At 37.6% G+C, this 25,773-nt stretch overlaps 1 protein-coding gene across 1 annotated transcript in view; it reads left to right on the forward strand.

Annotated features, from left to right (window-relative positions):
- Positions 1-25,773, forward strand: part of LOC146170272 (E3 ubiquitin-protein ligase HUWE1-like) — a 149,072-nt gene that overhangs the window by 46,390 nt on the left and 76,909 nt on the right. The window contains exons 34-43 of the mRNA XM_083391035.1: positions 1,841-2,077; positions 5,729-5,863; positions 8,737-8,808; positions 11,171-11,274; positions 11,881-11,962; positions 13,353-13,478; positions 13,985-14,115; positions 15,767-15,973; positions 20,865-21,055; positions 23,196-23,394. Of these exons, the coding sequence (XP_083247161.1) occupies positions 1,841-2,077; positions 5,729-5,863; positions 8,737-8,808; positions 11,171-11,274; positions 11,881-11,962; positions 13,353-13,478; positions 13,985-14,115; positions 15,767-15,973; positions 20,865-21,055; positions 23,196-23,394 (1,484 nt within the window). The remainder of the gene's footprint in view (positions 1-1,840; positions 2,078-5,728; positions 5,864-8,736; positions 8,809-11,170; positions 11,275-11,880; positions 11,963-13,352; positions 13,479-13,984; positions 14,116-15,766; positions 15,974-20,864; positions 21,056-23,195; positions 23,395-25,773) is intronic.

Consider the following 25,773-nt stretch of genomic DNA (forward strand, 5'->3'; position numbering starts at 1 on the left):
ACCCCAGTTTAAGAACCCCTGGTCTAAATTAAATTAAATTTGCATGGAGAAACATATTTTCGCATCGGGCTTACATCACTAACCAGCTTCATGTAAATTGTAACGCACATCCCATCGTGCCAGTAAGGCGGCTAATCAATGAAAGTTTTTTCAATTAGCGACTCTGGTCTAAATCAATAGGATTTTGGAGGCCGCAGGTTAAATTTCGCTGAAACCACTGAATTATTCGTAGCCTAATTATTGCTGGTCGTCCTAAATGGCGACCTGCAGACAAGAACAGAAGTTAAACTGCAACTTGTTCTAGCACTGTAAAGCAATCATTTTGTAATCGGTGTTTCGCTGAACATCGTGAGGCACAAGAAATGTATTCCATTGACTTATGTTTTTTGAAGAACCTGTAGAAAATGACTGGTTTAACTCAATAAAACTTGATTAGTTTTAGTTTAAGAAAATTAATTATCCACTATCACCAGTTTTTTATCGTGATTTGCTTAATTTATTGTTATGTAAATGTAAGACTTGGGGCGTAATAATAGAATTGTAATTGTAATTTCGTAGCCCTGAATATCAATTTTCAATTCTAAACGCACCCAGATATCGCAATAAGAAAAACTGAAAGTGGATAAATTGTTTGTGTGTTGTTTGTTATGCATTATTGTTTATAAACCTTAGTTAATGTTCCGCAAGATTATTTAATACTTAGTGTGCCGTGCTACAAAAAGATAGAAAAACACTGTAAAGGCACTGCTGATTTGTTAGGTCGATTGAAATTCGATCTTCAAATTGTGTTTTTTGCTTGATGACTTGCAATAAAGGCTTTTCCTTATGCACACAAATAGCAATATATCTGGATAAACATTTGTTTAATAAGGTGTTCTCGTTTGACTCCGCCCAAAAATCAGCCTGTTTGTTTTATCCTGATTAATGTCATCGTATCCAACCAATTTATAACGATTACCGATTGTCGTTTTGGTAGTTCATTTCTAACCTATAGTGTTTTTTTCAACACTGAGCTTATATAATTTTTCTGTTTGGTCTACTTATTTCAGATCGAAATTTTGTAGGATATGTGGTGCTATAGTGAGTGTATAACTGTATATTGTTGTCAATGTGTGGAAAATGTTATCACATTGTCATTATTTTCTTTCAGTGACTTTGCATTTTTGGCTGCCCATATGTTGCCTACGTATTAAAAGTAAGCTTTAAATAAATTAAAGGATATTGACAAACAGCTTACTAATTTTATGAAATTGATATGGCAACATAGGCTAATAGTAGTGATACACAAAACACAACCACCTTTAAAATATATATATAATCGCGTTCTTGCAAGTAAACGACGGCAATGACTTTAAATTCAATAGGCATTCGTCAGAGTTTTTTCATTTTATGTGATGGAAGAAAGATGTATACTCGCCTATAATGACATCATTAGTCTCATTAAATCACAGGGAAATACCCTTATATAGGAAAAAACGGGACTAAAAATATTCTCCTCATATGTGTCCAGCTAATAAGAAAATGTATATCTTTTCCCTATATTGGCATTATTATATCTTAAAATAAAAAGGAAAAGATAAAAAAATGGAAAAATCAAAAAGAACTTCTTCATCTGTGGTTAGCTAATAAGAAAATATTTATCTTTTCCCTATAATTCTATTATTATCAGTCTCTTAATATTACAACGACAAGAAGAAAAAAAAATCTTTAGCTGCATCTGTTTCCACTTGATAAGAAAATATATATATTTTCCCTATAATGGCGTTATAATATCAGTCTCTTAAAAGAGGAAACGATAAAAAAAAGGAAAAACTGAAAATCTTGCTTTATCTATGTGCAGCTGATGGAGATGGGATTTGCGCGGGCGAGTGTCCTGGAGGCTCTGAGGAACGCAAACGGCCTGGAGGGCGCCACCGAGTGGCTGCTCACCCATTCCTCGGAAGAGGATCAGCTGATCCGAGCCATCACCATGTCCCTGGAGAACAGCGACCCTCCTCCAGTTCCTGCTGCTCCCGAAGAGGCGGAAGAGGAACAAGGACAGGAGGACGTGGAGCTGGAAGCCGATCCAACTCCGGAGGTTGGTTTTTCGATTGTTTAACTGTGTTTATTGAATTGTGCGAATCCTGTCCTGCTGTAGGGTCACGGGAGTTTTAGGGGTTGGCAGTATACACTATTGACAAAAAGTCTTCGATTCTTGCCGTTGAATGTCTGTTTTTGTTTTTTCGTTCTTGAAATCGTTTTAAGGTTGATACAAATCTGGTTTAACTGCGTTTGTAGAATTGTGCTGATCCTGACATACTAGGGTCGAGGCAATTAGGGGTTTACAATATATACGATTAAAGTATTTTATTTTTGCTGTTAAATGTCTTTAAACTGTTTGGCATATTGAAAAGCTTTTGAAAAACCCTACGTATTCAGCAAAGCATTTAAAGAGTCATTGATTCGTTTTATGTGCAATCTGGTTTAAGTGCATTTTTAGAATTGTGTAGGACTTCATCAATTTTTCACCTAAAGTATAATTTTAATAGAAAAATAATAGAAAAACACAATTAGTCTCCTAATTCAAATTGCCTTACTTATTTTTTGTTCGATGTTTATCAGCTTTGTTGGTATACTTTCGTTTTTTTTTTATTTTAAATCTACTTTTATGAATTGTTAACTCAGTGTTCGGTTAATTTAAGGTGGTCTATCACAAACAAGTTTTACTTTTTTAAACGTGATTTGAAATTTGTCCATGGATATTGAATAAATCAAACAGGAACAATCGTTTAGATTTCCTTTAAACTTACAACGCTCAGTGTTTTTTTAAGGCGTTTTGGGGGACCGAAACGGTCCCCCAAATTTCTCCAGCGGTTTCCCAAATTTTGGACTTGCAACTTTTTGGTATTTAAATAAAACACTTGCGGTTCTTGAAACTACTTAGCGGTCACCCAAACCAAACCTTAAAAAACACCCTGGCAACGCTACTTACATACTTAAAGTTGACCGACTGTTAAAATTACATCCATAATGGCAAAGTAGCGCATTCTAGTTTTTCGATTATGAAAGAAAAACAGCCCGGGCCGAGCCTAGATCCAACCACAACCTTTAGCTTGAGCCGTCAACCACCATTAGTTCTGATTCCTATGTACGTTGTACGTGTGTGTATAGTGACGTCATCCCATTACTGAAGAGGGCCTGTTGTGTATCAGTGCGCTGAATGGAGAAAATTCCCCTACGAGCGCCCTTATCTGGTTTTATCCTGGGAATTTCGCGATCGGCCGTTTTTAACTCTTCTCTTCAGAAAACTATAAATGGATTTTCTTCGGATTAAGATTATTAGTTGGATTTATTGATTAGTTTTTATGGATAACCCTTGTTTGGTATAACTGATATTTTTCGTCGCATGAGGTTTAGCAAGACAAACATTAGACCCGCGGAACTCATTAGGTGCTGGAAACTCAATTGACCTGGATATCGACAGAAAAGGTTGCATTTTCATGCTTTCTGTATTGTTTTTTGCATTGTTAGGTTATTTTTGGAACAATTAAGTTAAACGTTTTTTTTGCGCTTTTACCATAACCCAATCCTCAACTATAACTTGTAAAGAAAATTTGGTTAAAATTTTAGCTCAAAAAAACAGACAGAAAGAAAAAAGATGCACAGCTAGAAAATATTGTTTCCAAATTTTTTTTATGTTTTGCGTTTGACTGGTTTTTGGCAACATCATTTTTCTTTTAATGCTGAGATATCAACCCTATTCTATTTCAAGCCACAATACAAAGCAGTGATCCGTGAATAAGACAGGCGGGCATAGTTTGCAGTGAAAGTTCGACCAGTTTATTACGTGGCCATTTCCAAGAACCCATGGCTTTACTACACGTTTTAACGCTCTCTGCCAGTTAAAACAAATACGTTGGTGTACTCTTCTGCTCAATATTTCAGTCTACAAGTTGTCAAATGCAAAATAGCCAGCTAATTTTAGACCCTGACACATACAAATGTAAAGAGGTTCAACGAATATCTCGTCACAGTGCAATGACGGGAAATGTCGGATTTTTGGCCTACCGAAAAATGCCGAACAAGAATCCAAAAGCTTGGCAGCCGCGAAAAGCTTTAGCACACCGCTTTTGCCCATTATTCAGTGTCGCCTCGTGTCAGTTGTCACGTCTCGAAAAGGCGCCGCGTCGTGAACAAAACAAAACAAAAGGCGATGGAAACTCCCCACTTCAAAACCGGCGCCGTATATAAAAGCGATCCAGGCTCGCGACGGCTTCGCGGAAATTTGCATAACACAAAAAGAGTCCCTCCCGTCCCTCCCGTCCCTCCCGTCTCGCCCAATGCTAATCCCAACCCGGGAGCACTCGTGCGTTCACAAAGGCGCACTGTTTTCAGCGCTTTCGTATCGCTTTCAAACTACCAGCAGTTGCAGCCTTGGAACCAGCAGCAGCCGCCTTTTCCCGCAACACGTGGCCGCCTGTAGGAAGCGCGCCAAAAGGCGGTCACGTGCGCGCGCGCTTGACCAATCGCAACGCTCCGGGACGCGCCGTTTTTTGTCCTTCTCTTAAATTGTACTGGATACGATGTTAGATGCCGCATTTCTTTGTAAAGGCGTTTTGTGTTTCAACAAAGAAGTAAATACTTGAAAAAAGAATGTTTCTTCTATGATGTTTATAAATCTAATTTCAATTTTACTGGATACGATGTTAGACGTCGCATTCCCTTTGTAAAGAGCCCATACTTTTTTTGTTTTAACAAATAAATAAATACTGTAAAAAACCGTTTCTTTTTGCATGTTTATAAAACTAATTTCAAAGTTTAATTTAGGTAATTGTAAAAAGCGTCACTTTTTAATACAACAGTTCTTCACATTCAGTTGCCTTAAATGTTTGTTTTTTTATTGCGATTTTTGTATTCAGCTATCTGTGTTCCACAGCTGAAAAAATGGATTTTTTTCCTATGGTTTATATAGAATTGGCCTGCTTTTTTATTACCATTCATCTATAATTTGAATTCCTGCCAAGATAAATTAACTGCGTCCTGAACAGACTAAATAAAAGCGCAGTGCGCCCAAATGCATAGCGCTGTGGGTTATGTAAGTCCGTGGCTTTAAGGCCTGGTTTGTTGAAGATTAACCCCTTTTTTAATGTGCTTTTTTAAAACAAAAAAATTGTATAAAAGCACGAAACTGCTATTGACGAAAATGACCAATTTTTTTTGCTAGCTGCCATACGTACATTAAAAAATAACGTGATCAAAAGCAACTTTTATTTGGGAATAGTTGAAAAAATATATTTCAAATACTACAGGAAAATTGTACATTTCGAGTATTTTTATCTCATCAAACCTGATTTAAACCAAAAGTCGACCTCTTGTTTCATCATTTCTCCAATGTTATGGAAAAAGTTTTTGCACAGCTATCTTGGCAGAGTAATGTTGTTATGTTAGGATCTTAACAAATATGCTTTATGTTTTGCGACCCTCTCAAGTGTTTTTTTTTTCTTTTTTTTGTTAATAACAAATACATCCGATAATTGTATGCTATTTCGATACCCGATAATAAAAATTAATCACAATAATAAGGGCAATGGTAATGTTTTTTAGCCTATTAGGCCGGACTTGCTTTTGCGTTAGGAAGCTTATTTTTTCGATTTTACTGTAATATTTTTACAGAAATCTACCTTTCAAAGTAAAACAATGCTGAGAAAGTTTTTGAAAATAATATGAAAATCCATTTTGTGTCCGACAGTTTGCCGCGAGTGAGACAACAGGTGAAGCGGATGACATCAGCGAGCAAGAGCAGGAGGAGAAAGTTGCTCCCACTCCTCCCAAGGAGGAGCTAGCATCCACATCCACCAATGAGGAACTCGAGGCATCGGCTGAGGTGGGTTAAAAACGACCTTGACAAATCGGATAATAAAAATACATTTTCGGATCGATACTGATACTCGATTTTTTATATTGTGCAACCGGTACCTGATATCGTTAGCGATTGTTTTATATACCTGTAATAGACTGTAGTCAAAATTTATTGTGATTGAAGAGATCAAAATAGCATTTCAGTTAAAAAATATTCTTTTGCATGATGCCAAACAAAAACAAAAATTGCCCCTATAAAACAGCAATTTATTTGATTTTAAGGAAAAACTAAATGACAATTTCGTAGCAAACAAAAGCGTGAGTGAAAATGATGCCTGGTAAACGCACTTTTCCAAGAGGTTATGTAGAAACGTTCCCAAGCGTCAGCGCGTATATACTCTATAATATTCTCAAATGAAGCATAATTACACAAGAGGCCTAGCTCGTCTAGATTTTCCCAACAATGTTGATAAATCTTCATGGTTATAATCTAACATACATATTTCGTCTGAACCTCGTGTGTTTTCTCCGAAATTTAGGTTTGTTTTTTAAAATTTATCTGCCAATCTTTGGCTGCTGCAACTTTACATCGGCTAGGCGGTCGCTTCAGGCCTAAGGCGCGAAAATAACGAGCACAGATCTTGAGATATAAATGTTGTTTGTTTGCCAACAACCGATTCCTCGTGTCGGCAAAATAAATAATTTGTTATCTTGGATTTAACTGATAGATAATATTTTAAGGTCTTGTAGCATAAGAAAAGCGTTTATTAGCTAGGTTCGTATGAACCTTTTAACCTGTATTTCAAAATATTTTTTTCATAATAGTTTTAGCACAGTGCAGTATCTTAGCCCTCTGAAAACAAACTCGTACAGAAGGTATATAAGTGTTCGTACAGTGGTATAAACAAAACTCCGTGACCTGTGTTGTACAAGTGTACAAATGCTTATACGCTCAGAGTAAAATGATTGTGTATTCCAAAGCTAACATAATTGCAAATCAAGTTCCTTTATGGTGAAAATAACGGCCCAAATAGACGTTAAAAGCGACATGCTTTATTTTCAAATGTTTCGGCAATTTCTAATGCCATCATCAGTGATTAGAAATTGCCGAAACGTTTGAAAATAAAGCATGTCGCTTTTAACGTCTATTTGGGCCGTTATTTTCACCATTGAACTTATGAACAGATCCGTATATAGTGTTCCAAAGTTCCTTTATGCTTTTTAAACCACTTCATTTATTATGTTGCCAGTAAACAACGAATTAGGATGAATTTTTAAATTTAATGTGTTTTTTTTTTGACCTGTCAAACGGCGAATTGTTGCGAAATGTTGATAAGCTTTTACACAACTGTGCTTCATCAGGTCAAAACTATACGATTTCAAAAATGTTATTTTACTGAAATACGACATCTTTAATATGTCGACATCGTCAATGTAAAAAGCGAATCACGGAGTACATTCGACTTTTATGTATGTTTATGGTTGGCCCACGTAAATCTAATTGGGATCAATAATGACCTTTTCGCATTCCAACCACTGACATTAAAATGTACATTAACTGTAATAACATGTTTATCTACGTATCTCTAGAGGTGCTTGTGACGTTCAAATTACATACTATATGCACAGTTTAAATTTAACGTTTTAAAATGACCTAAAAACGTTATGCTTCTCTGGCGATAAAAATCTGGTGTTCAAATCCGTCTGGTGTTTATTGTACCTACTGTTTTACTCAGTAAAACTGGACTAGATTTTGATATAAAAGTGATGTAAGAGAGTTGTGAAATTTGATCTTAAAAATTTGAAATAATCAAGAAAATGCAGTAGACAGTTACTTCAGATTTGCCTAGCTAAATAATTACACTTGCGAAGCTGTAGCATTGTGCATTTACTTTGTGTAGCCAGTTCACACATAATACCTTATCTTTCTAGCTTAAAGAGGCAGACTCACGCAGCCATTTCAAAGCACCCTCTCCCGTTTTCTCATGTTTTTTTCACACCTCGCCTTCGCTTCCAAAGTCAACTTGGCCAAAGAGCAAACAAATGCTCGACAAATAGGAGCCCGGCTCGTTCAAATCGGCCACGCACGTGCGATTCGGGCTCGAGCCGAAAGTAAAACACGTCTCAGCCTGACGGAAGTAAAGCCGGGTTTGCCAGCACGTTTCCCGCCGCCGTCACGCGCCAATGACCACACGATGCACGCTCGACAAGACACGCCGTTCGAGCGCGTGCGACGCCTTGCGCCCTACCCGTCTGGCGCCGCCTCCGCGCAGCCTTCACGTACCAACAACTGCCGCTGTTATTACTGAAGGCTCGTGAAGCGACTATCCGTCTTATTTGCGGCGCACAAACATTACGCAACGTCTGCGCCCCGCCACCCCGCCTCACATAACACCGCCCGCTTGTTACGTCACACGCGCCGTCTGTGTGATGTCACGGCGGTGCTGCCGGTATGCTGAGGTTGCTGGAAGTCGGGCTTCGTTTGCGGCATTTCGATTTAGCCCGCTGAAAGCTATTTAGGGGGTGATTGCGATGTGCACTATTACTGAGGTAACTTTATAGGGATTTTGTTGCCTATAATTAATAAAATTTAGAGCACAAACAGTTAATTGACTGGAGTTCCTCCGTTTACAAAATGCCCGTTCACTTTCGTAAAAATTTGCCCTTGAAATTGCGACATTATTTTTAGTTGCTGTGTTAGTGTCATTTTTATCACACAACATCAAAATCTAACTAATGTTTGTAATTATGTCTGCTGTCTTTTATTTGTGCCAGTTATTAAATGAAAAAAAAAATAGTATTTTTCAGTCCATTTTTTCGACGGAAACTAGTAAAATAATGTATCTTAAAACTCAAGCATATCGTTTTCACATTTTCATTTCGAATTTTTTTTAACAGGAAAAGAAGAAAAAAATGGAAGAAGAATTACGTAAAGTAGAAGACGCCAATGAACTTAAGATGCTCAGTCAGGTAAAAAGCAAAACATGTAATTTCCTTAAATTAACTTAAGTATCTTTTAAGTTTATGCGGACATATAAATGTATTGTGCAGGTAACCACATTAGCCAATTCGAGTTCACAAACACTTTTTTTTGAACAATATGTGTTTTGACAATATTTCTTTCGTTTTATCAGCGCGGTAACTTTATGGGAAGCAATTTGGGCAATTTCTTCAGCTTTTTCGTGGATTTCACCATGTAACTTGTTTTCCCCTAACGTTGTCTGTGGGATTTAGTTAACCTTTTTTTACTACTAAGGTAATACGATTTCGCTACTTCAGAGCCTGCTAAAAGTAAATTGGTGCTGATCAATTAAAGCAAAAAACAAATAAGGCTCATACAGATGTAGTTGGCGTTGTATGAACCTTGAATTTTTAAAAACAAGTTCAATTTACCTTGAGAATGAATGTCTTAGCTGGTAAAACTCATAGTTAAAAACACATATGAATCGAATTAAGGAACTGATGATGCCACTTGGCGAAATATATATTTTCCTTTTTAACAAAACGTCTGATCCTGTTTTTACTCATGTTTTTAACTATAAAGGTTACAGCAGATAAAAGGAATTTTCTCTATTAAGTCTAAAGTGTTGTATTTAGTTGGACGATTATATTTGAAAGCAGTTGCTGAAAAGAATGTAATGGAACTTTAATAAACACTTTGTCATTTAGGCATTATAAATATTTGCCTATACCCTTACATAAAAGCCCTTGCGTAAATAAAACGTTACTTAAAACCTTTTATTTAAACAGGTTTTGGTTTTAAAGTACACTTTCACATAAAGTTTTCCGCTTTAAATTGGCTCTGAACTGCATTTACTACAAACAACCGTGTCCCCAAAATATAAAATGTGTGTGTGCCGAAATAAAAAAAAATGGATTTTTCACTTTTATCCAGTTAATTCTGCTTGGCAGAAATATTGATCTGGTAATGTTAGATACGAAAGTATACTCGTGGTAAATTAACCAATCAGTTAACTACAAGTTTTAGAAGTCCAAATACTACAAAAAGCATGTGACCCCACTCAGCCACGTGGTGCAACTGAAGCCATTGATCAAGGCTTCTTTTTTCCAAGCACACGACAAACTGCTGGAAAACTGTCAAAATTGAATCAATGTCGTTGAACTAGCCCCACAATTAGCATCGGTAGCCCGAGCCAAGCCGTCAGCTTTTCCTGTGCCCTTGAATGGAATTAATGACCTTTGTCCGATGTCGGTTGAGTGACGTAGCAGTTCGCTTGGCGGACTTGAATAAACAGTTTCCAGACAGACGCGACGATGTGGTCGCCGGCCGGTGCAAAGGAGGCTTGGCGTTTAGGAAAGGCTGGGATAGGCTGGGTTCGTGCGTGCGTGCGTCTGCGCCACGTTTTCCCTTGGTTTTATCATTATTGGGTTTAAAACCACTTTGAAAGTGTGCGATTTTTTCGTTTTTTCTTAAAGTTGTGCTAGCGGCTGGCGTGTGATAACATTGGGGAGGGTTTTCATTTGCGATTATTAAAAAAATCGCCTAAGCCTTTCACCCAATAAAAAAACGTTTTGCATTTTATCGCGAGACACTTGAAATCGTTAAAGGTAGTACACGAAATCAGTGGCGTAAAGACATCTATAGGTTTTGCCGACGCCCAGGGATTTAGCCAAGTATATAAAGTCTTGTAAAAAAGTTTTTTTTTGTCGCAACTTTTGACACATTTTATTTAAATAATTGTGTTTTGCTTGTATTTTTTCTATTCTTGACCTGGTATCTAGCAAAGGTACCGGTTTTAGTCAGTAAAATGTTAATATTTGCTGTTTTTTGAGTTAAAACTTTGCTTTCAAGGGGAGGAAAGGGGCGACTTCCGATACTATTACTTGGCATCGGTCATCACTAGGGCGAATATTTTTTGACCAAAAAATAGAAAATTTTGACCTGAAAAATTAAAATTTTGACAAAGTTTGACCTGAAAATAATTTATTTTGACAAAATTTTGACCTGTTAGAAATTCATTGATTTAAATAACCTAGGCGTCGTTAATCACGCGTTTTTTATACTGTATATTTCTCTAATAAATATATAATACGGTTAAAATGACTTTAAACTTATATTAAAACTAATTTTTTTTTTGATAAAATGAAAGATAAATTTCAAAATAACCGAACGACCAATTTCAAAAAGCTGACTTTATTTTTTTTAATTTTTAAGCGATTTAGGTGCAATTTTATTTGATTTCGACTTAAAAAATTTTGACAAATTTTGACCTAACGTGTAAATTTTGACAAAATTTTGACTTTTTTTGACAAGTCAAAAAATATTCGCCCTTGTAATCACTAAAGTTAAACCACTTTGCCTTTGTTTTAGGACGACGAAGAACCGATGTCGTCGAGTGGAATCGACGCATTTGCCGAGAGCATATTCGACGGCAGCATGCAGCTTGTACAGCAGCTGCCTGACACAGTGTACAGGTAAACGAATGCTTTTCTTATAGTTTTAAACGTTTTGTACGCTTTGAGACTCGAAAGAATATAAAACATGAAATCCGAAAGGTTTCGATAACTTAAAAAATTTACCCTATTGTCTTTATAACTTTTTTTTTCGAAATGACACGTTATACGGTTAAACTAAAGGGGCCCTTTATAGATATTAAACAGCATGCAAGTGTCACAATGCATTAAATATTATTAGTCTCCTTTCCATATAATCACAAAGAAACTATTAACCCACCCAGGCTCGAATTTTTTTCAGGCATCCAAGATTCCTACTGTTTCTATGTAGATTTCCTTTTATATCGAAATTGCTCGAAAACAGGTTCCTATAGGTTTTGAAGCTGCACAAGAACCGGCTGAGCCTGTATGCAAGCCAAGCCGTTCCCCGGGTATAAATAGCTCCATCCGAAAATACCCTTCGCTTTTAAGGCGGCGAAGTTGGGCCGAAAAGGCGATCCATCGCAGACAAGGCCCGCGGGCAACCGAGCAATGGAGAAACAGCCATAATACAGTCTCGTCGCTTCTCGTGTGTTAATCGGATTAGTGATACTTTTTGACCGCCATTTTTTGTCACTCGCAACGCAGGGTCTGTGACGTGATAGTGGTGCTGATGATGCGAGCGGGAAAGGACTGGTCGAACGGCGTCCTGGTGAAACTCGTCCGACAGGTGAGCGCCACGAAGTCCGGTTTGCTGTTTTATTTCCAGAGCTCAATCGCGTTTTACTGGTTTCTCGAATCTACGGATCACGGTTTTGCGCAGCGCTCGAAATTCAGCCTTCGACGGTCGAGTACAGTGCTCGAAATGTTATTACGTTTTTCAGTGTAACAAAAAGTTTTGAGGCACCAATGTTAAGATCGGTCATTTAATTTGCTATTTCGCATGTATAAAAATGTATATTTTACTACATGACAATAGTGGCAACTATAGGCCCCTTTACTGGTTAGTGTTGTAATATGGAACCCGACCATCTTTTTATTTTGATCATCAGCCAATTTTTTTACTTCGCATTTTTGGCCAATGCTGTTCCCAACGCTCCAACGTAACAGCAATATTTGAGCTGCATAAGGCTGCTTGTAGAAACTGTTCAAATCAAAATGCCATATTATTCAGAATTATTACACCTATAAAACCTTTTACCAAACAGTTTTGCTATTTACCGAAATTTAGTCTTGTTTGAAATAATACCTATATACAGATCACAAAAATATACGTGAAACTAAATAGTGAATTTTTTCGCATCTTTTGTAAGTGTTTGAGGTAGGGGGCAGCGTCTTTTAAGTATTTGAGGTAGGGGGCAGCGTCTTTCCCGCCTTTTTCTGTCGCCTTCGCTCTGCTTGGACTTTCTTGAAACCGCTTAAACCACAGAAGAGCTTTGCCGAGCCAGACAAGACGCAGACGAGATGCGAGTCCAGATTAACACGTCGGTCGTTGGTCGAAGCTCAATGCGTTGTGTGTATTTATGTCTCACATCTTCTCAAACAGGCGCAGGCAAATTTTGAAGAAAAAAATCTGCAGCCAAATCTGATTTTTTGGTAAATTAAATGTTCTGCCGAAATGCGAATGGTGGAAAACAAACGAAACAAGAATAAGAAACTGAAAATCAGTTAATTTTTGAAAAGAATATTAAAGCCCATGCTATAAGTAGTTTTAGCATGTTGAAAATGATTAAACACTTATTCCAAACTTTACAAACTGCAACCTACTTCTGTATGGGCTTTGATTACATCATACGTTTGACTTTTCAGCATTTACCTATGCTTTTGCTATTTAAAAGGGTCTATGGATGTTTTTTTATTCATTGTGTTATTTTTTTATTTTCACGCTTTAGTCGTCGACGTTTCAAAATATCTTAAATTTGTTCGATGGTATTGAAGTTAAAAACTAAAGATTTTAATCGAAAACTGTAACCTAAACTATTATACTAAGCATTTATAAACTATGACACATGCACTGGACGGGTTTGCGCAAACTTTCTGCGCAGACGATTGTTTTTTGTCAGTAAAAAAATAATGGTTCTCGTTATCGCATTTCTACCAATTCATTGTATTTTAATCAGATAAAGGAAAAATGCGAGAAACTTCTGTCCCAGTACGAGGGTGGCACTGCAGGTGTGTGGAGTACTGACGACCAAGGTACTGAGGGACTCGCCACCCAAGTTCTGCTCTTTGCTTTGCTATTCGAGGTAAGGAAAGGCAAAACGTCTTATTTGTTCTGTTGAAGCCGCGCATGTAATGAGAAACGAACAGGTTTAGACTGTTAGAGTGTTTTTGCGAATTTCGGCACCTGTAAACCTATGAAAACCGGGTTTATAGCCCACAACGCCTTGCAAGTTCTGTTTTTGTAAGATTCTTTGTGAAAAACGAATAGCTAAAAAATTGTAGGTACAACATTGTTTTTTTACTAACTTAAAATGCTCTCAAAACTACTTGCTCTTGTTTGTCGTTTTATATAAGTAGAATGTATTATAGATGTCAACACAAAGATAATACTAGAAGAAAAACCCCATATTTATAACAGTATACTTGTAAACCACTTCCCCAAAAAACTGTTCTCAAAAAATAATTAATTTTGCATTAAACCTTATAGTCTTGTAAATCGTCACGCTTAAACCACACGCATCATTCTGTTTAACGTTTCCGCGCAAAAAAGAATACTTGCATTTTTAAATTACCACTTTATACACTACAGGAAATGAAGGAAGCTTGTGCGACAATTGTAAGCGAGACCAAGCTTGTCCCCACCCTGGTCACTCTACTGTCCAGTGCTGGAGCTTGGGTGACCGCCAACAAGTCCACTATCCAGGGCTCAATCGCACCCAAGTAAGTCAAGTCGCCATTGGCTTAGTGCGAAATATAATCGTTATTTTTATTATTATATTGATGTCTTTTAAACCTGTACAATTCATGTATTTACCTCCCTCCAGCCGCAGACTTGGACAACTAGATTTATTTTCCATTTTTGAAATTAGATTAGAATTAAAATTACATCCTTTAGGTTTTTCAATTAGAATTAGAATGAGATCATTTTATTTTTTTTTCAAATTAGATTAGAATTAGAATTACTGAATTCGTTGAAAAACCTAAGCATCAACTAGAATTACTTTTCATTATTGACAATCAATTTAGTTTGAATCGCAATTTATTCTAATCAAAATTTAAATTGCAAATATTTCTGTACTATTTTTTATAGTTTTTCGCTTTTAAGCTGTAAAATCATCCAAACAAGTCGTTTCGACCAAAAGTTTTTATTTAAACTCTTTGGTTGCGCCCGAGAGATTAAAAATGCCGTTGGACAAAGTAGCATTTTTGGTAAGATCCGAATTAGATTAGAACTAGAATTGGAACACACAAGCAATTCACAAATTAGATTAAAATTAGAATTAGTCGCATTTTGCTCTAATTGAATGAATTAGAAAACTAGAATTATCTAGTTGTCCAAGTCTGCCTCCAGATAGTCATTCAGACGTGGACCAGTTGTTTCAACGTAAATTTATTTAAAATTTAGCCCAAATATTAGCTAAGAAAATGGTTCAAAAAATACACTTGTATAATTTGCGAAACTAATTTCTGTCCTTAAATGTTGTTTCGCCTTAACTTTGTTAGCTGACTTGCCTGAGCAAAAATACCTACATCAGGTTATCGAAAACACGAAAAAATTGTATTCCAACTTTCTCAGTCGAAATTTACAGTTGTTTTGCTGATCAAAATCACTACTTGAACGTAAAAGAGCCTAAAAATAGCTCAAAGCTTCAAATTTATCTTTGGCATAGATTGATTAATCACCTACTAATCGACCTGTACAATTAAAATTACAACTTAAAGGTAAAAAAAAACTAAAAGCAGCTTAGAACTTGAATATTACCTTTATTTAGATGCCATACCATTAAAAATTAACCTTTTTTTTTTAGATAAAACGACAGCCATTTGATGTAAAACCTACAAAAACAGTTTGAAACTTGAATCGCCATTTTATTTGTGTGTTTTTTCCCTGTCGCCTTTCGATCAACTTGCAAAAGCAGACCAACTCAAATCCACACTTTATTTAGACGGTTTCACTTGTTTAACTTATTAATGGTCTGACCCCCCCCCCCCTCCCACAGCTTAAAACTCAAATCACCCTTAATACAGATGGGTTTCTCCAGTCGCCCTGCGTATCGACTTATTCAAACAAATTGACTTATTAATGGCCTGACTCCACCTAAAAAAAAACAGCTTAAATGGTCTGACTCACCCTTCAAAAATAGCTCAAAAACTCATTACTGGCCCCTTAATACAAATGGGTTTCTCCGGTCGCCACGCTCATCGGCTTTTACGAGAAAATTGACTAATTGACTTAAGGTGTAAACCCCCCCTAAAAAAAACAGCCTAAAAGGTTTTTATCCCCCCTTCCCCAATAAAAATACAGCTTAAAAGGTGTGACCCCCCCCCAAAAAAAAGCACATCATAAACTCATCAAATCCCCTTAATACAGATGGGTTTCTCCTGTCGCCCTGCTGATCGACTTGTACGAGCGCACCTGTCTGCTTCTGATGCGCCGCAAGTTGATCAAGGAGCGCTACAGCGGCCACAAGCGTGAGTGGAAGTGGTTTGACGACCGGTCGGGTCGCTGGTGCAGCTACAGCGCTTCTAATCACAAGAGCATAGACGACGCCTATGTGGCTGGGCTGCCAAGCGTCAGGTAACTAACGCTCTGTTGTTGTTGTTTTTTTTTGTTTTTTTTGGTTGTAAGAGTTTGTTGTGCATCTTGGTTACAATTTTCATATCAAGTTCTGGAATAGTTGGATATTTATTCATTATTCAACCTATGACTTTTTTAGCAAATGCAAGAAATTGAGGCATCTCAGTCGTTCAGGATTTGTGCGTTTTTTTTTTTCTTCCACCGACAAAGCTTCAGTTTCAGTTGTATTTGTCGGCTTGTCATGAAAAAAAAATCCTTTAATGAAACGGGCGAACATTGGCTAAAAACGTATGGAACATAAGTTGTTGATTTGGTCTATGTGTCATTTGTGGATGTTGTCAGCTATAGTGGGAATAAAACACAGGCTTAAGTATAAGATAGATATTTTTTTAGTGTGGAACGGCCACCCCAATTGTGTGATTTCTAATTATTTATTATTTAATCAGGTTTAAAGTACATTATAAAAAAACAAGACATTCTTTTCCATATTTTATCAATCTAAAGTAGGAGTATTTTTCTGCTTGTCTCTGCCCTGCACAAGTTACAGTTTAATTTCTATGCCCAATAACGTTACTCGCGATTACATTATAAGTGACGTCACAACTCGCGGCCAAAGCCAGTGACGTCACAACTCGCGGTCAAAGTCAGTGACGTCATATCTAGTCCCTGCCCCGTCGAGTTTCTCACGGCCTTGTGGAAACAATCTATAGCTTGTAGATTGCGCCGGTGAGCGGGGACTTGGCATCCTGACACCGGCTAATTCGCCCACCCTAGTCACAGGCCCTTTTCCTACAGGCACAATGCACACGTGCTTGGATGTATTCTACCTGTCCGTCCTCCTATTCTCTATTCTTGCCCACGCGAGAGAGTTCTTTCGTGTCGGGGACTTTTTGACCCTTTTTTAAAGAAGATTTTGACTTGAGGTTATATATTGAAATTCTGGTGGAAATGCACTGTGGTTGTAAGGTGCGTTTTGAGATGTGACTAAGGTAACGCGAGTATATTCGGTATTGTGCCCGTCACTAATAACTGTGATTGCTAATTATTAATCTAGCACAGCGTATAATTTGCAATTTGACAAATTGATGGATCTCAAATAATCCTTGTGTTTGAAATGAAGTTTTCCGTCAAGGGTATAGGTTATTCAGATATTCGATAGGGTTTTATTTGTTAAGGCGGTGAATTATAGAAATTTATTCTGATTTTTGATACCTCTTGTGCCAAGTGTTTTCAGATACTGTCGTTTCTGTACCGATAGCAGGTTTTAATGTCGCTATTGCACTGGTGGTACTGTTTTAAACAGACATTCAGCGTAACCCTTCTAAAGAGCGTAACCCTTCAGCGTAACCCTTCTAAAGAGCGTAACCCTTCAGCGTAACCCTTCTAAAGAGCGTAACCCTTCTAAAGCCTTTTTGCCTCTTCTCAAATCGAAAGAAACGAGATATCTCTTTGGTCTTGTGCATCTGGTGCCTTTGTAATGTGTCCTGTGGCCGGCAGTTAAAAATCCTGCCACCGGATAATATTGACAGCTTGCTCAGAGGAGAGACCTCAGCAGCTGCGAATGCCTATTATTTGTCTTTTCTATGGAAATGCACCACTTTTGCACTTTGAGACTGTTTATATATATAACGAATCATTTAGAACGAAATCATTTAGTGTAATCGAAAAGGTGAAGTAAAGATGGGAAATGTGACGATTTTTTAGGTGTATATAAAGTCTGGTTACTTAAAAAAGTTTCACCTTCAGGTGTCACGGCTTTTGAGAAAATGTTTTAACGATACTTTATGTTCTATATGTAAATTGTGTAAAAAGGGTGCAAACAAATTACCCGGACCAGCACTTTATAAATAGTTTGCTTTTGGTTTCAAACTTAAGATAGGATTTTATACCGAGATTAGATGACCTGCTTTTTAATCCTTAGTGTTGAGTTCGTTTTACATTTTTGCTTCAAAAATCAACCAAACAAAACGAAGGGGTTCGGAGATTTGTGTAAGGATTTTTAGAGATGACGTAAAATCGATGTCAAAATTCAAATAGACTCAAAAATCTGCTTTTTCCGGTCCAAAAAACGTGAAAGTGCAATGGAGTCTGAATATAAATTCAGTGCAAAAACGTTTTAATTTTAATTCAACACTTTTCTTTGAAAAAATGATTACTTTTCAAATACACGAATATTTAAATTAGGGCTTCATAGACCCCCTAAAACTAGTTCACGTACCCCCAAGGGGTCCATGGACCCCGGTTTAAGAACCCCTGATTTACAGGACTGGACTCCGTTATCAGTGAACCACAAGGTAATAGCTATGTTGGCCAGCCTCAGCCCTTTGTGGCATTCTGAAAATACTTCTGACTTTTATCTTATCCCTTTACTTGCTGTTCCCGTGGATGTAGGTGAATACATTCTGGCACTGGGCAATTCAGCTCCAACTCGCACAGCCTATCTAAGTTATTTACTTCCCCGAAAATCGGCGCTACTGTCACTTTGTGTAGTGGCGCCTAGTTTTGCGGTTTTAGCGTAGATTATTTTCCCTTTATGGCCCATGCTGCTCGAAATATTTGGCCTTGTTTCCCGTATTTTACTGAAACGTTAAGTTTTAAATTGTTATCATGTTTTTTTGCTAATCGTGGCTTATTTTACGCTTCTTGTCGTTTCACCAGTTTTTGTGCGAGGTGTTCAAAACTTTGCCGAATAAATTTCGGAAAACCAATCTGTCCGTTTTTAGGAGTAGACTTATAGTTTTTTTCCTGAAAAACCTCCGCCCAACATTGCTTTCATGCTTGTTTTTTGTTTAAACTGCTTTTATTTTTCCAAGGTTATTTTTTCACCGCGAAAAAGAACCTTAAAAACAGATCCTGTCGTTATTGTAAGTTACTTTGTGATACCACGACGTTCGGGCGACGTCGCATACATTTTGCGTCTCTCTCGGGGCGTTTTGCGTCGTATTACGGCGTACTTTCACGCCGGGACGTTTCCAATTTTCCCGAAAACTTGCAAACGCGTTCGATGCCGACTTGGCGTTTGCAGTTAAGCGCGCTGCTTCCTTTACCTTCTGTAACTGTATACTTAGGCACCGTCGAAATAACGCTTTGTACGGCTGCGTGGTCGAGTCGTTTCCAATAAACGTGGCAACTAGTTGGGCGCAATTGCGGAAAAACTAGGGTGGAGCTGAAAATTGTTTTTCAAGCACGTTGATGAATCTACAAGCCATTTTTTTAAAACAAAGTGCGAATAAATGAAAACTCTTCAGTTGATCAACTCATTGGAGTGGATTCAAAACGCTATTGGCTGTGTAACCATTTTTTTTGTGTTAACAATTTGCTGTTGTTTGGGGGGGGCTTGCGTGCTATTGTTTATTAGGCCCCGTGCCACATCTTCGACATCCCTGTTTAAAACGTTTGGAATAACTCTTTATTCATCTCGAAACATTGATCTTGAAAATAAATAATTGTTATTCGAAATACCTACTTCTGTATGAGCTTCAATGTACTTGTTACGTGTTACTACCACCTCCAACTATTGAGCTCCAAAATCCAATTAAAAATAGTTTTACGTGTTAAGTGTATTATGCCTGAAGTGACGTTCCATAGCGTGTTTAGCACACAATAAACGCGGCTTGGTAATGTCGTAAAACTACCGGGAAATATTGGTGCACTTTTTGTGCTTCAGCGTCCGGCTGATTGAGTTTGATGAAAACACTGTCGGCTTGATTACTCGCAAACTTCAGATTGCTTACAATAGCTCGGCGTGCAACTTTTCGATGCAGTTTCCAATCAGCAGAAGTAAACTGAAATATTTTTTTTCTAAATAGACATTTTTTTCCAAATTACATTTTTGCTAAATCGAAAATTAAGTAAAAAATTGTATATGTAACAAGGAACAAGAATGCCATGCAGCACGGCTTTGCGAAGCCTTGCAGACACGGTTTACAGGGTTACATCTTGAGTCTTTAAAATATTTTAAATTTATTTGAGTATTGAAAGGTCTTAGAAAAACTCTATTTTTTTCCAAAAGTCTTTGAATTTATTTTATGTCCATATTTAAGTTAGGTGTAAATTAAGTGCTAGTTTTGTAACTATTTTTATTGTGTTGTTGACCATAGCATTTATATTGTTATATTTTTGAATTATCATTTAAAATTCGAGCGATCCGATTTTCGGCCTTTGTAAGGCTATAATATTTTTAGTAAAAGGGCTTTGAACGTTTCTGAAGTTTTTTCACGAGACTGTGCGGTAACCTCGATTAAGCAAATCTACTCCTTGGCAGGACGATATTTTTAAGGAAGAAGTATTAACTATTAACCCGACTAAGAAAGTCAGTTGAATCGATTACAAAATAAATTTCGGAAATAATGAAAAACTGGGTAAATTAAATACAATATTAACATCTCCTGTTTCTAAATTAACGAATAATTATTAATTTGTAAACCTACCACTAGCGTTGTTTCGTGTACAAGTATTTGTTTGCATAACCGAAGTCTTATAATTAATAGTATTATTTGTACAGGAGAGGGTTTTTCGTGTGAATGGGACAAAAAAATCTATGTTTAAACAACCGATTTTTTAAAAAGTTTTCAAATTAACAAATATATATATTTTTTTTTCTTATTTCAAAATCGGGGGGTCCTCAGTAAAGGAAATACGCTACCAGCGGGAATTAAGGACCAGGGGCCGAAATATGTGCAAATATGCTATACTTGATCAATATGTAAATGTAAGCCGTCAATAACAAAAAAATACAAAAAAACAATCTTCGTCTATTCGAAGGTTCACTGCCGGCCGTCGCAAGTACACAATCAACTTTTGTTAAACTGTGTGACAACCCTGATTAAGCGAATATCCTCCTTGGCACGACGCAGTGCAAAAAATGCAACAAATCTTCGTCTATTCAAAGGTTCACCGCCGGCCGGCGCAAGTACACAATCAACTTCCACCAGCTGATTCAATTCAACGAGGAATCGGGCAACCGTCGTCCCATCATGTCCACCTACACCAAGGACAACTCACAGCAGAGGAAAGCGCTCGCTGAACAACTGGCAAGCGTAATGGTGCCAGCGAAACCAGCCCCTGCTGTTCCTGGCACAGGTTGGTGGTAACGCTGTTAAATTTTCGACTTTTTCCTGCGCTATGTTTTGGTGGCGCAGTTTTGTGATGGAAAGTTTGCTTAAGGAGGTCCTTTAGATTTAAATGGTGGTTTTAGGTGAAAGGCACGTTTTGTTTTCCTAAATACTCCGTCAAGTAACTATAGCGTTTATGTGATTATAAACTTGGTTAAGAAAGTTGTCTAAATGGTAATTTTGGGTAAAACGCAAGTGTTTTTGTTGAAATACGTTGCCAAATAACTAAATCGTTTGTGTGATTGGCGTTTTTTTTATAGTAAATTCCGTTAAATCATATCTCGCATTTTTTTTTGAAAAACCAGGTTGACTCAACCATCAAACTTAATTTTCTATTTAGATTATAATTATCTTCTTTCGGGAGTTTTAGTTATAATTTTTTAATCAATATGTTGATTGCGGTTTAAGGGTTGTAATTCGGGCTGGTTTAAATCAATTCTATGACACATAATGCTATTCTGTTTCTGTATTATATAACATGACCAGCTGCGCCCTAAGCCTGCATCCCACCTACGCCTTCCCAACTCTGCGTAACTCCAATAAAATGCCACATACAAAGTATGCGCACTTTGTCAAGGGAAGACAAGCCTCTACGCTGCGGTGGTCTATCGGCTCAGCACCAACCCCACTTGATTTCCAAGAAACATACAACAGCACTATGCTTGTCTCCGAGCCGACAGGATCCCACGGCTTGGCAGTTTACATCATCGCTATTTTCCGCGCCCTTGTAACGGCCCTTGTGCGACTCACATCTGTTGGAAACTGCGCCACGGTTGTCGTTTTGCCAACGCGAACCGATTTGTCACAACTTTGAGGTTTTGGTCTTTCTCTAGCCCCTGCTTTGAGCTACTTACGTAACGTATTTACATTCTTAAAAAAATGGTATATTTGGACGGCTTTCGTGGCAACAATTAAGAAGGCTTTTTCATTTTTTGAAAACATTTCATTTTTTTTAAAAGGAGTGGACGGTTAGGTGTGTGAACCCCATACCCCCTCTCAAAAAAAAATAACTGCCTAAAGCCCCATGACGTTGGTTAGCTTTTCACCTTATTTACTGTAACTATAACCGTTAAATTAATTAAAACTAAAAAGTGATATTTATATGTTCATAAGTTTTTCTAACAGTTCTACACCCCCTGACATTTGGTTTACTAACAACGGGATATTCAGGTCGTCATATTTCCGCGACATGGCGATAGGAAGCAGGGACAGCTTATTATCGCTTGACAAGTGGAAATAGCCGCTGTGTAGCGACCCTAATGCGTGGGAAAATTATTAGCCGCTTCAACAACATTGTCAAATTTGGGTCGAACTGTCGGAAGTCTTATATGCGTACAGTGGCCATCGGTGGTATTTTCCCACGCATCCAAGCAATATTAAGAACCTGGTTAAAAATAAAAACATGCACTTGTTTTGTCTAGCTGCAAACCTGAGCCGGACGTATAGCAGGGGTGGGGAAGGGGTCAAGGGTCAATCACTGGATTTTGTCCGAATTAATACCCTTAGTTTCTTGACAGAATACGTTTTTTGTTTCTAAAACAGCCTAAGTAAACCAAAATATCTTGTTATATAGATTTTATTCACCGATTTTCGAAACCGTTCCAAGTAAAAGTACTTCTAAATAAAGTAAATCTAGGATTTTACTCCAAGATTGTTCACTGTCCATGATATGTACATAAAATACAATGTTTAGTAAGTTAGTATTTAATACCTGTTTATATTGACGGCTAATACCAAAATTTTTGAGTGTATTGACCAGGGCTGAAGTTAAAGTCGGCCTCGGGACTCGAGTAAGACTACCTAAAACACGCATTATTACGTTTCGAAGCTGATAAAGGCTACCAACTGTAAATTGTAAAAGTGTATTATCAAATGGTGGAATATTTTCCAACCGTATATTGTGGGTGGATCAGTTATATGAAACCTCTATAAGTGGATTGCTAAATATTCACGTTATTTTAGTTGCGTGAAATGCTGGCTGTAGTGTTAGAGCCGGACTCTGGACTCGACCAAGTCGCGCATTTATCCGGGACTCGTCGGGAGTCGAACTCGGGCGATTTTAAACTGACTTCGCAGCCCTCGTTTTGATAAATCGGTCTTCCGTGCAGACGAAACCATGGAAACGGACGCTAGCGACAAATCCTCCTCCACCTCTGTTCCTCCAATCTCCTCATCTGGATCTTCGGTGGATCTTCTCTGGCGGGTGGGAAGCGATGATGCGGAGCGCCTTGTGAGAGCCACAACCTCCTTCCTCTGTCTTCCCGTGGATGCGGACACTCTCCACTCCTCAATGCGTCTCCTGCTCCGGTAAGATCGATTACGTCACTTTTTAGGAGGTTGACGTCATACTTAGGTCATTGTTTCTCGGTCTTGCGTCACTTTTTAGGTCATGGGTTCTTACATTGGGGTTCATGGACCCCTTACGTGAACTAGTTTTAAAGGGGCCAGGAAGACCTAAACGAAACGTTAGTATTATTTTTTCAAAAAAGAGCTTAATTGTATCTCGTTATGCACTGAATGTATTTAGACTCCATTTCACTTTCACATTATTTGGACCGAAATCGACTGATTTTGAAGTTTACTTATATTTTGACGCCAATGTATGACCACATCGAAAAAAAATGTTATGCCTACATTGGTTCACGCAAAGAAAGAAAAATATTAGGGGTCCACTGTACAAAAAGGTTAAGAACACCTGTTTTAGGGGGTATGACGTCATGTTTCGGGTTGCTTAAAGTAAAAATAAAACGTTTTGAGTTAGTTTTTAACCATTTATAAACCTACGTTCTTCGATGGAATACAAAATGGTCGAATTACCTTGTTCCCTTCAAACTTTAAAGTTTGCTACGCTTTGGTCGACTTGGCTCGCAAACCAAAAAAATATGCTTTTTCAATTTCGACAAGCTTTTGCATAGTTTCGTCTCATAACCGTCTTGTTGTGCCTACTCATTTTACAAGATAATAAGTTTTATGTAAATATATATACCAGTGCTCTAAACTCTAGTTTAAACATTAGCCTTGTAAAAAATCTTGTTACCACCCGTATGACTCATGGGAACTCCAACACTCCTAAAAACTCGTGAAGTATTTCATGACTCCAGACCAGATGTTTCCCCGACCGTTCAAGCTTTAAACGAAAGTCTCATCACGAATTCCAAGTCCAATGATTCTTTTTACATGTTCTAAAGTTTTGTGTTGTCTTGAAGCAGTTTGACGGCTTAGTTTTGCACTATTCAATGATTACAGGCCAGCAGTGGGGACGTACGGTACGTATTCAAGAAAGTCAACGTGTAAGATATATATTCTACACAAAAGGTGAACGTTACCCTTGAATTTCTGTGGAAATGTTGAGGTAAAAAACCCGATTATCAATTCGCACCGCTCAATGACTGCATACCCAGTTTGAAACATGATGCATCTAACACAGCTACTAATAAATTTGCAAAACAGTTTAAGGAAACACTGTTTTGGAGTAAATCGACGTGTAGTTCCGAGGTTCAGCACTCAGCGAACGTAAAGACTTATTATAGTTGGACTAAATACAGTTTTATCATAAATTTGCATGAGGTTGAGAGATACCAGTCCATAAAAATAAACTTGTTGGACAAAAATCGGAATAATTGAGTATCTGTGTTGGTGTGAATGTGATTTAGATGTTTCAAATTTATCATTCGTTAGGTTATTTTTCACCCATTTAGTAATGCGGAGCATCTTATTTTTTATGTTACACTCGTCGTGCGGTAAAATATATTTGGAACGTTTCTATCGGCATTGCCATTTACCTTTTATGTTGTCAACGGCCTTCGTAGAAAAAACTTCCCTGTCGATCCTGACCCATAAACTTCAAAACAGCTTGAATTGCTGCTTTGATCAGTGATCCGCGCTGGGCTCCGTATAGATCAGACGCAAACGTGTGTCGCCCGCACTTCGTGCCGTTTCAAATGCCACCCCAACGCCCAACCCGGTTTCGCGAAAGGTCAAGTCGGTCACCAGGCGCTGTCCCCGTAGCGCCGTATCTGGAAGTGTGTTTTCCGTAATACAGAAAAAAAAAACATCCATTTTCCTTGAATATGTTTCCTTTGTTGCTTTATTTTCTGTCTTTCGAGCAGGATTTTTTTAAGTTGAAAAGAGTTACACTTTTCGTCGTTCCACATTGACTTAAAATCGAAACAATGAAAGTGTATTGTTTGCGGTATGAACATGAGGCAAACACATAAAATCAAAGGTTTGTGTTTTTCTGTCGAAACGATGTAGATGTGGAATAACAGGTAATACCAACTTGCGTCAGATACATAATCCGTTTGCCAGAAGAAGTTCTTTTAGAAACTGTTTTAAAGCCGGTGCTATGGGTGGAGAACATTTTTTTCCACCTGCGGCACACTGCCAGAGATAAAACATTTCGGCGGCACACCTGCGAAATTTATGCCTGTCGACAATGGACAAAACAATGTTAGCAATCATCGTCATTCCAGAGAAAAAGGGAGCGATTTATGATCGAACTCGCCGGAAGATGTTTGAAATATTTATATAAAAAAGTACTGAATAATATCAACCTTGAGATACATTGCTAGGTCTCTTACAGGTCAAATACCGTTAAATGTGTGCGTTTTCAATAACCGTAGGCCCCAATATCCTTAACCATACAGAATTCGCGTGTGTAAACGGCAATTTATTTAAAAAATGGTA

Source organism: Ascidiella aspersa, chromosome 1 (assembly GCF_963924565.1).
Source record: "Ascidiella aspersa chromosome 1, kaAscAspe10.2, whole genome shotgun sequence".
NCBI lineage: Eukaryota > Metazoa > Chordata > Ascidiacea > Phlebobranchia > Ascidiidae > Ascidiella > Ascidiella aspersa.